Raw genomic sequence first — 11,170 nt, forward strand, 5'->3', positions numbered from 1 at the left:
CAGTCAATACCAAGATATATCATAGAGACAGAGGGAGGAGTAGGGCAGTGGTGACCGACCTGGAATGGTTCCAGTGGGAGAACCAGCGGATCTCTCTGTACAGCCCGTAGTTGGCCATTAGCATTTTGGGTCTGATCAGTAGTATCTTTCTGCAGGACGGAGGACAAATCAGTCATAGAATACATAAACTGTATACATGCATACAAACAGAACACAAACAGCATGTCCCATGAGAGGGCTGTGCTGACGTACCTGTTGAGAAACAGGACCCGGCAGTTGTAGCGCACATTGCGATGCATGATGGGCCTGAGGGGAACACAGTGTCAGCAAACCCAGCCACACAAAGGGAGATATTTCTGAGGTAACAACTTAGGTTGTCCCTGGTTCTGGAAAATCCTCTCAACAAGGAATAAAAAATAATCTAAATCTGATTAAAAAATGAAAGATTTGGAGTCACAGCAGGGATTGATTATGTTTGCATCAATTAAAAATGTATTTCAATGATCATGGTGTGTTTTTTTATGAATCTGTACCATACGATTTGCAGAATACGATTTGTAGGCCTGGATATCTCTTCAGCTAAATGACACTTAGAAATCTTTTCAATTTAACACATAATTACAGTTTAAAAAGTATTGTGGTTCCTGCAATTTCAATATGACAATTTCTTTAATATTTTTGATTAGTTGTGAAGCCCTTTTCTACACCTTTTATGATGTATGTGATTATGAAATGATACCCACATCCCCACGTCACAGATGATGTCCTGGGTGATGGGAGATTCTAGAAGCTTCCTCAGAACCTGAAAGCTGTGAAGCAACGTGTCCGACTCATAGAAGTGGTCTGCGCAGCCGTAACCACTGTAAACAGTGATGTGAGAAAAGTCAAGCTGAAACTGGTTTAGTGCTGGTGTTTCAGAGTGGAAACTGAGTGTCTGAGCATATCGTCATACCATATCTCCAGCTCGGGGCCCAGTCTGTATTTGGCACCATTAGCTTTAGCAATCTCAATACCTGCAGTGAGAAACAAAAAGAGCTATTGACATGAACAGATGTGACATGATTCTCAGCAACACATGGTTCTCAGCAGGAAACCGATGGACTGTCCACTCCAGGTAGGGAATGAGGCCTTACCCCAAGTGAAGGAGTTCAAGTATCTCGGGGGATGGGACAGAGAATCGGAGCAGCGGAAGCGGTACTGCAGTCGCTTTACCGCACCGTTGTGACGCAAAGAGAGCTGAGCCAGAACCATTTTCGTTCCTACCCTCACCTATGGTCATGAAGGATGGGTCATGACCGAAAAAACGAGATTGCGGATAAAAGCGGCCGAAATGGGATTTCTCCGCAGGGTGACTGGCATCTCCCTTAAGGATAAGGTGAGAAGTTCAGTCATCCGGGAGGGACTCGGCGTAGAACCGCTTCTCCTTCACGTTGAAAGGAGCCGGTTGAGGTGGTTCGGGCACCTAGTGAGGATGCCACATGGGCGCCTCCCTAGGGAGGTGTTCCAGGCAAGTCCAGCTGGGAAGAGACCTAGGGGTAGACCTAGGACCAGGTGGAGGGATTATCTCTCTTCGCTGGCCTGGGAGCGCCTTGGAATCCCCCAGTCAGAGCTGGTTGATGTGGCCAGGGAAAGAGAAGTTTGGGGCTCTCTGCTGGAGCTGTTACCTCCGCGACCCTGACGGTAACAGCGGGAGAAGATGGATGGATGGATGGATGGATGGATGGATGGATGATAATAATGTTTAATTCTGTATGGACATGGCAAGTTTGTGAGAAGGTCATCGGGAAACGTTGTTTGTGAAGCTGCACAAATCACAACAGTGGGAAGAAGAAATGTGACCTTTAGTCAGCTCAGAGTACAGAAGAAGCCGTGGCCCCGGGTTATATATGCTGCAGAGGCCTTACCCAGAGTGTTTTACAGAACCTGGTGAGGTAGGAGTGCTATTTCTAAGGTAGATCACATCGTCACTGTATGTGTATGAAAGAATGTAGGGCTGTTTTTTGTTTTTTTTAATCTCTTTGAGTTTTCGAGATACATGGTTGTGCTGGGCGGTATACCGTTTAATACCAGTAACTTTATACAGTATGATATGATTTTTTTTTACATATACCGCAATACTGTCGAAACAGTGGCGAAGGTCATCGAGCGGGATGGCAGCCGCTGAAATGCATGCTGGCGTTCAGCGCCAAGCGTAGCAGCACCATGTGAAGCTGGACACTGAAGGACCTTGGCTTGAAGCAAGGTTTATTAAGTTGTTAAGTTGCACTGTTCTTTATTTATTGTAAAGTTGGAAGGTCAATCATAAATCATAAAACAAGTATTTAAATGTGCACTCTGCAGTTTCAGCGAAGGGGAGATTTGTTTACATTTTCAAACCGTGCTTTTGTTGTTAGTTGTTGTGTGGTACGCAAAGTTTGCACAATGCATTCTTTATTTCCAATCACGGAAAAATAAATACCATGGTATACCTTTATACGATTATAATTTGGAAAAATACTGTGATTAGACTACCCATACTGCCCATGGTTCTCACAGCACAGCGACAGCAGTGTAAAGAAGTGAACATGGTCACTACATCTACAGCACATTAATGCAGCAGTGATTTAAAAAACAAAAACAGATCATTCTATCTATGTATTGTGATAATACTGTGGTGATCATTCTGAGTTGTATCATTGGACTTAGTGACAGCTGTGCAGCTTCTGGTGAACGTCATAATAACCAGTGGTGTCAAATTACTAAGATTAACTCAAGTACAATTTTGAGACACTTGTACTCTACTTGAGTATTTCACTTTTACTCCACTTCATTTATTTAATCCCTTTAGTTACTTTACAGATCTGGTTTAATGATGGTAAATATAATCAACCCTTAAATCAGACTTTAGTTCACCTGGAGTAAATCCAGCAGCTACCCTGCAGTATACAAAGCCATTCAAACTATATGCACCTTTACCAGCTCTGAGAACACTTTAATGATCAATAATTACAAACAATGACTACTGGCAGCGCTGGCAGCAGGTACAGTCTATAGATATATATTACAGACTGTCACTTCTCACTCACTCTCCAGGATCCTCTGCAGGTTGCCTTCAAAGTCCAGAGACCATTGGTTCAGAGAACAGGTCGCGAGCGTGACTTTCCGTCCCATGCTCCTGACGTTTAAGGCACGTGTGCAAACTAACGATATGGGCTACTACGTTAAGCCTGGAAAAGTGTCAGTATAAACAGCAGTTATTGTGATATGTCTTCAGAGCAGTCACAAATGTAGTGACACAACTTAGCTGGTCTAGAGCCTGCAGCCACTGAACTCCTCCCCCTCCTCTTCTTCTTCTTCTTTTTCTTCTTCTTCTTCTTCTTCTTCTTCCCCGCTGCGTAATGTCGGCAGTGAGAGGCTGAGCACATTACCGCCCCCTAAAGGACAGCGACTCAGGACCAAGGACCACAGAGGAGGCTCTCCTTCAACATCAGCCCTGCGATGTTGTTGAGCCAGAGTTGAGAGAAGTTGTTCTTGGGTAAAACTAGAAGTACCACAGTGTAGGAATACTCTGTCACAGTAAAAGTCCTGCATTCAAAATGTTCCTCCAGTAAAAGTAGAAAGTACTCTCATCTAAATGTACTTAAAGTAGCGACAGTAAAAGTAGTCATTGTTTGATTGGTCCATTTCAGAATAATATCTCTGATATGTTTTATAATTATTGATCATTAAAGTGTTCTCAGAGCTGGTAAAGGTGCAGCTAGTTTTAATGGCTTTGTATACTGCAGGGTAGCTGCTGGATTTACTGCAGGTGAACTAAAGTCTGATTTAAGGGTTGATTATATTTCACAGTATTAATCCAGATCTGCAAAGTAACTAAAGGGATTAAATAAATGTAGTGGAGTAAAAGTACACCATTTACCTCTTAACTGTAGTGGAGTGCAAGTACAAAGTAGCAAAACATAGAAATAGTAAAGTAAATCAAAAGTACCTCAAGTTTGTACTTTAGCTATTGTATGGTTACAATTATTATTTATTTATGTATTTATTCTAACAATGTTTACCGGTCCTTTAGGAACTACAATACTATGAACTAGACATTTGATAGTATGTACAGTAATTCCCAAGCCTTCACTGCTCTGGAATTCAATGAATCAAAGATCATTATTGAAAGGTCATACCTGTCTGTTTTAAACTTGGGGTTTATGAGCACAGAAATGATTATTATTATTATTATTATGTTTTTTAATAAATGTGTTGAAAAGTTTCATTTTGCCATTGACTTCAGTCAGTGGGATTAAACACCTGAAGGTGCATTAGCAGTCAGTGGACCTAAAAATCATGGATGTTGTGCAAAATGATCACAAAGCTGAAAACAGAGCACAATACATGTTTTATTTTAGGTATTTTTATTAGATGTTGCTGCAAAGTATAGGATCTAAATAGTTCATCCACCATGACCTTTACTTTCTGCAGAAAAAGGGCCACTTTTAAGCATCATTGTACAATTGTTAATACTGATGCATCAATGAAATCAGTGTGTGTCTGTATGACATGATAGAATATAGCTTCAGCTGGTGTCTTCAGCCTAAACGCAGCAGGAACTAACAAATAGCTTCCATTGCTCTTTGGTGGAAGTCAGAGAACTGCTTACCTTTAAAAATACACTGCATGTATTAACTGTCAACTAAAGTGAAGTAAATATTTTTTCCTGTGAAATTAGCAGTGCATAAGAAATGCACTACTAAATGATACAGTTTTGAAACTGCTGTAAATGTTCCTACTTGCTTTCCACCACTGAACAGCATGTCCCTTTTTTAGTTTACACTTTCTTTAACTCTATTAAAAACAACGTTTCCTGAAGGTTTTTGTTAAAATGATTGTCAACAGTGGCAAATAGAGTCAGCTGCAGGATCCTGAGGGAAGTCTCTGCTGGTCTCCCCCTCTGGATCTGCTGCCCCTCCCTCTCCATGTTCTTGCATAGTGTTTGGCTCTTGGTGGGAGGGCCCACACCATCCATCTTATAGTTTGTATGACACCTAGGGTACAGTGGAATTGTCCAAAAATCAACTCCTATCGTCTTCTCCTGTGCTCTATTCCTTGACCCCTGTGTGAAAGGTCACGTGGTTAAGGAATAGTGGATAGGGCAATTTAAAAGGACTAAGGAACAGACCATCGGGCTTCAAGAGAATCCGACTACACTGACACTATTCAACGTAAGTCATCAATGTGCATCTGCTGTGGGGAGACTACAGTTCTCTGTACAGGACTACTGAGAGACTCTAGAGCAGGGGTGCCCAACCAGTCGATCGCAGTCTACCAGTCGATTGCGGGACTCGGAAGGGCGCGAGAAGCTTGACTAGAGCGAGTGGATACTACCATGGGGGCAGAAGCTAAAAAATCTAAAACTTATCATTTTCATTCAGAGTGGGAGGAGGATTCTTTTTGTGTGTATTCGAATGCCAAGTCCATCTGTCTTATCTGCAATGCAAATGTGGCTTTACCAAAGAAAGGGAATTTAGAGCGGCATTTCAAGACGGTCCACAAGAGCTACGATACAAACTTCCCAGCTAAATCACCACTGCGCGCCCGAAAAAGTCAAGGAATTGAAAAGTCAGCTAGCAGCACAACAGTCCAATTTTACCAGGCCCAATATCACGAGTAAGGCTGCAACCATAGCTTCTTATCGTGTCTGTCGTGTTCTTGCAAAAGGAAAGAAATCTTTCAAGGATGGTGAGACTGTGAAAGAAGCGTTCATGTGGCTCAGCTATGTGTGTTCATTAGAATGGTTTTTCGACAATATGAGTGTAAAAGAAGAGCTGCTGACCATTTTGCCTTTGAAAGGGCACACAAGAGGCACAGATATTTTTCAGGTTTTTATGGAATTCGTTACTAAGAGCAAGTTGCCCCTCTTCAAACTCATCTCCATTACATTATGGGGCTCCAGCAATGATTGGATGTACTGCTGGGTTCATTGGATTGTGCAAACAGTCTGAATCTTTCCCGGATTTCCTGAATTACCATTGTATAATTCACCAGCAAGGGTTGTGCGGGAAGATTTTAAATATGAAAGACGTGATGGATGTGGCTAACAAGATTGCCTATTCTGTTCGGGCCAGGAGTCTGCAGAGGCGATTATTCCGTGCACAACTGGAGGAGACCGGTGCAGAACACACAGATCTGCTGCTGCACACAGACGTAAGGTGGCTCAGCAGAGGTACATTTCTGGAACGGTTTTCTGAATTGTTGCCCGAAATTAAAGACTTTCTGAAACGTTCAAACCATGCTGAATATGCACAGCTAGAAGACAGTCAGTGGCTCTTGGATTTAGCCTTTCTTACTGATCTGACTGACAAGCTCAATCACTTGAATCTAGAGCTGCAGGGTAAGAACAAACACATCATCAACATGATCAGCTCCGTCAACACCTTTAAAAGCAAGTTAGAGCTGCTGTCAAGCAGGTTGCAACAGTGTGATCTACGGAACTTTCCACACATGGACACAGAACTTAAGCGTCAGTCTCAAGACTGTGCAGAGCTTGAGGGTGCACATTATGATGATCAAGTGCAAAGCATCTTGTCAGAATGATAGGCGCTTTACTGACTTTGTATCCATTGAGCCTGTTGTCAGTTTTCTCAGTTTTCCATTTGGGGAAAATATAGATATGGATTGCATAACGTCCAAAGTGGCATCACTGTTCACCCTCGATAGCTATTGAGAATGAGATCCTCACACTACACTTGACACAAATGTCCAATTCTGTAATCTAATGCAGAAAGAGAAGTACCCCAACCTCAGACCAACTGCAAAGAATTTGACTGCACTTTTTGGATCAACATATTTGTGTGAGTCTGACTTTTCACATAAGTCAAAATACAGATCCACCATGACTGATGACCACCTTGTGGCCTGCTTACGGCTGGCACTCAGCTCCTACTGTCCGGACTATGAGAGACTAGCTTCCTCCTCTCAGTGCCAGAAGTCCCACTAAGATAGAGAACCACTTTTCCAACTTAAACTAGGCATTGTATTAATTAGCTTGTATGTTGTTGTGTTGTTACGGGCCAGTCCTAGGCCTACTTGTGCTTATTCTTTGCACGACGTACATTTACTTCAATAAATGTATTATTATTGTTAAAACTTGATCTTTGTGTCAGAAAATTGTGTTATTATATAGGTGCACAATTAATTGTGGCTACGCTATGGCTTTCGATATGGCTTGGTAGATCTCGACACACTATCAACTTTAAAAGTTGATCTTGGTTCAAAAAAGGTTGGGCACCCCTGCTCTAGAGACTCTGCACTGTGCTCTGATGGTGTTGTTTTATGCTTTATGAACGAGGACAACAGAGAGATATATTCTTCATTAGTTTGGAATTGTATAGAAATAAAAAAGGAAAGTGAAACTCATGCCTGTGTGGCATACAGAGCCATCAGTGGGTTGATATACCTACATTATTATTAATTACATGTTTAACATGATTTGCATTTAGTACAGCTCATGTTCAGAGTGTGGTGAAAATTGTCTGTGTGTTTTCTGATAAGAGATGGTTGGTTGGTTTATTGTTTGAAAAATGTAGTGTTATCTAGCAGTATGCAGTGTCTAACACCGACCAGCAGAGGGCGCGTTCGCTACACTGTGTTCGGGGACAAGGGAAGTCTCGCGTGACTACGTTCAGAGAACGAAAACACACACTTGAGTGAAGTTACTGCGCGTGTGTGTGTGTGTGTGTGTGTGTGTGTGTGCGTGCGTGCGTGCATGCGTGTGTGTGTGTGTGTGTGTGGCGAACTGTGATGATAAAATACATATTTTTGCTCTTTGCAGGTAAGAAGGGAGAGTTGGAATTGTGTAATTGATGGCTGAACATGTTATGTGTGAGTTTATGATCCCGGTTGGACTTTATGTTACTTTTTCAGCCAAAGTAACGTACTGAAAATGGCTAGTAGTTAGCACTTGTTGCCTCGTTACCTCGAGCGAGCGGGAGGCTGGAGAGTAGAACTATGAGTAAAGAGTCCAGACTGCTTGTGTATGATTCACAGATAAATAAATAAATAAGTTAAAATAGATACATAATTGATTTGGTCAGTGGCGATTCTAGAGTCTGTTGGGGCCCCAAGCAAAAATTCCCAGGGGGCCCTTCCGACCGGTGTCTTTTACAAATGCTGCTTACGGGCCTTGGCTTGTGCAAATGCTGACACTATGTCCTCCAGATCCACAGACCTTCGCACACTGTGCTCTATTGAAATAAGAGCCAGTCCTGAAAGTCTCTCTTGTGACATGGTTGACCTGAGGTTTTGATTCGTTTTAAAGCTGAGAAACTTCTCTCTCCAGAGGCAACAGTGACTGGAAGAGTTAATAGCAGACGGAAGGCAATGCTGAGATTTCCATAAAGATCCAGAAGCTGTTCCTTGTAAATGTAATCAAGCATCTCTCTTGGGGAGGCAGATACATGATCAGGAAAGGCATAGACAGCAGCCCTGATCTCCAGAACCAAATCCTCAGAATCAATGTCATGTAGTGTGTTTTCCAGTTTCTTGCAGCTGTCTTCAAGTTTGCCACCCTGAATATTTTTTGACATATTTTCTTTGGAGAAGATAAAACCATAAAGGGCATAAACATCCTCCATTTTTGAAAATCTTTCATCCAAACGAGTGAGGGCTGTGTCCACTAGGGGCAGAAAAAACTCTCTGTTAAAGTGCTCATCTGGAGTGGACTGCGTTTCTTCTCTGCCCTCACACAGGAACTGCCTGGTTGTTTTCCGCTTTCTTTTTTCAGGAAACTTCATATCAATCTCTAGGTTTTCTGCTATCTCTCTAGCATCAGTCTGAGAGGCAGCAAGTCCATTTCCCCTGAAATTCTCCAGATACACTCTCACTGTGCTTGTTTCTCTTTTAAGTGTTTCAAGAGAAACAGTGGGACTCTGGATAATCTTGCTGACGCGGTTGATCTGATACAATATGTTGTACCAGATTACAGTGCACATCACAAAACTCCATGTCAGGAGTTCATCCTTAATGCTGGTTGCTGTGGACACTGTCTCTGAGTCCTTCTTCTGCACTGAAAGTTTTTGGAGAGCAGACAAAGCTTGTATTTGATGCATCTCAAGACGCATCAAATCCTTGTTGATCTGATCAATGGCTGTTTTAGTTTTGAGCCTCATCTGGAGTTCATGCCAAGTTGTCATACAGGTAATGTGTGTTTTGGAATATTCATGTTCCTTTAGATGTCCAGCCAGATTCCTCCAATTTCTGAAACCTCCTTTTGTAAGTGCATTGTCCTGTTTACCAAAAACTTTGCACGCAAAACGGAAGACAGAGTCTGTGCTAACTGAATAAAGAAGCCATGTTCGCTGTATCTTTTCCCCATTTCTCATTACCATTTCGTAGTTTTCCTTTGTGAATCTACGTGGATTTTTTTCAGAATTCTGTGGGAAAACCACATCTTTGATCTGCTTAGGCCTATTTGTGACTACTGCACACACTTCAGTATGGCTTAGAACACTTGACCATTCTGCAGGGTCTTCTGATGTGGTCAAAGCTGTTGTAGAAGCAGGTGACGTGTCATGATGAGGGGTAGGAGTTGCAGTCCTGCTGGAGGTGGACGTTGCCGGAACTGAATGACAAAAAAACAAAACAAGGTATACATTGTCATAAAGAATCTTTACAGGGCATGGTATATGTTATCAACTAAAGTAAAATGTATTGATTTATTAAACTCACAATCATCAGCAACTTGGGATGGGCACTCGATGTGCCTGTGGTGTCTCTTCCTGCTCATGACAACCACCAGGTGGAGTGTCCACTATCCCACTGGAGGTAGATGTTGCTGGAACTGATGTGACAAAAAACTAAATTGTGTAGTTCTATATTGTCATAAATAATCTTTACAATTAACAATTAAACAGTTACAGTCAACAGTTAACAATTAAAGTGGAACACTGGACTTACGGTTTTCATCGTCAGCTTTGGTAGGGGCACTTTATCTGTTTTTTTTGTGGTCATACATTTAAGTAAAGATCCTGAGGAGAGATATGAAAGAGATTTGTAATTGTTCTCCTTGGGCATAGCTTTCATTATTCATTGCTATCATAGCATTCATAGTAGCTAGCTTAACACTAGCTGCTAGTCTGTCTCCCTGTTAGTTCAACAATAAATAACACGTCAGTAGTTCAATAACAGGAGTCATTTACTGTTGATGTTATGCTTAGATCATTATCTGCTCCACTTACCACTGTCTTTCTTTCTTTTTTCTTCATCATCATCTTTTTTTTTCTTCTTCTCACAACCAGATGGATAGCTCCTCTTCATTTTCCTCCAGCTTAGTTTCCAATTTAATGAACGATGGCATCACACGGGTTAACGTTAGGTGGGATAACTGACCTAGAGACGTCACCCATTCACTTACGTTCATTTTCAAAACCGGGCGGGAAGTTGGGTTTCTGACTCGGCAAAGCCAATGTCAATCAACATTCCATCCAATCGGAATATGTGTACGAAAAGACTCCCTTTTTTTACGTGACGTTGCCTAGCAACATTGCGCATGTGCAGTTGGAGAGTAGCACGTTTAAGTTCGCGGCCAAATAGTAATTAACGTAGTTTGTTACTATACAAGTTAAGCGCCTGTAACATCACTGTTAAATGCGTATGTGCCGGTTGGTGTGCGTAGTAGTTGGCTTAACATGCCAGCTCTTGGGGGCCCCCTAGCGGCTCGGGGCCCCAAGCAGTTGCCTGCCTCGCCTGTTCACAAGCTGCGCGTCTGGATTTGGTTAATGTTACAATATTTGGTAGACATGATTGGCTGACTGTGTATCGGAGCAACACATTGATATTGAATGTACAACATGAAACTGGTCTGGAATAGCAATGCAACAGACATGATTATTGTTTGGATGTTGGTGCAGATGTTCATCATTTTTCTGTTTTAGTATAGTGAATACGTTCAGAGAACACTGTGTGTGTGTGTGTGTGTGTGTGTGTGTGTGTGTGTGTGTGTGTGTGTGTGTGTGTGTGTGTGTGTGTGTGTGTGTGTGTGTGTGTGTGTGTGTGTGTGTGTGTGTGTGTGTGTTTGTGGCGAACTGTGATGATAAAATAAATATTTTTGCTCTTTGCAGAACAAAATAAAAGACTTTCAAATTAAATGTGTAGTGGAGGGCAACTTCACTCTGTACCATGCTACACCTGTGACAAACACTGA

General features: G+C 42.0%; 1 protein-coding gene across 2 annotated transcripts in view; it reads right to left on the minus strand.

Annotated features, from left to right (window-relative positions):
- The window catches only part of nadsyn1 (NAD synthetase 1), a 39,682-nt gene extending 36,371 nt beyond the window's left edge, over positions 1-3,311 (minus strand). Inside the window, exons 1-5 of one of the 2 annotated variants that reach the window (XM_063882563.1) lie at positions 3,066-3,311; positions 953-1,013; positions 744-860; positions 253-306; positions 60-149 (exon numbers count right to left, since the gene is read on the minus strand). In XM_063882563.1, coding sequence (XP_063738633.1) covers positions 60-149; positions 253-306; positions 744-860; positions 953-1,013; positions 3,066-3,150 — 407 coding nt within the window. In that variant the 5' untranslated portion in view covers positions 3,151-3,311. The remainder of the gene's footprint in view (positions 1-59; positions 150-252; positions 307-743; positions 861-952; positions 1,014-3,065) is intronic. The other variant, XM_063882564.1, reaches the window with a different exon arrangement.
- Between the last annotated feature and the right edge of the window lie 7,859 nt (positions 3,312-11,170).

The sequence above is a fragment of the Eleginops maclovinus genome, chromosome 4, assembly GCF_036324505.1.
Source record: "Eleginops maclovinus isolate JMC-PN-2008 ecotype Puerto Natales chromosome 4, JC_Emac_rtc_rv5, whole genome shotgun sequence".
NCBI classification, from domain to species: domain Eukaryota; kingdom Metazoa; phylum Chordata; class Actinopteri; order Perciformes; family Eleginopidae; genus Eleginops; species Eleginops maclovinus.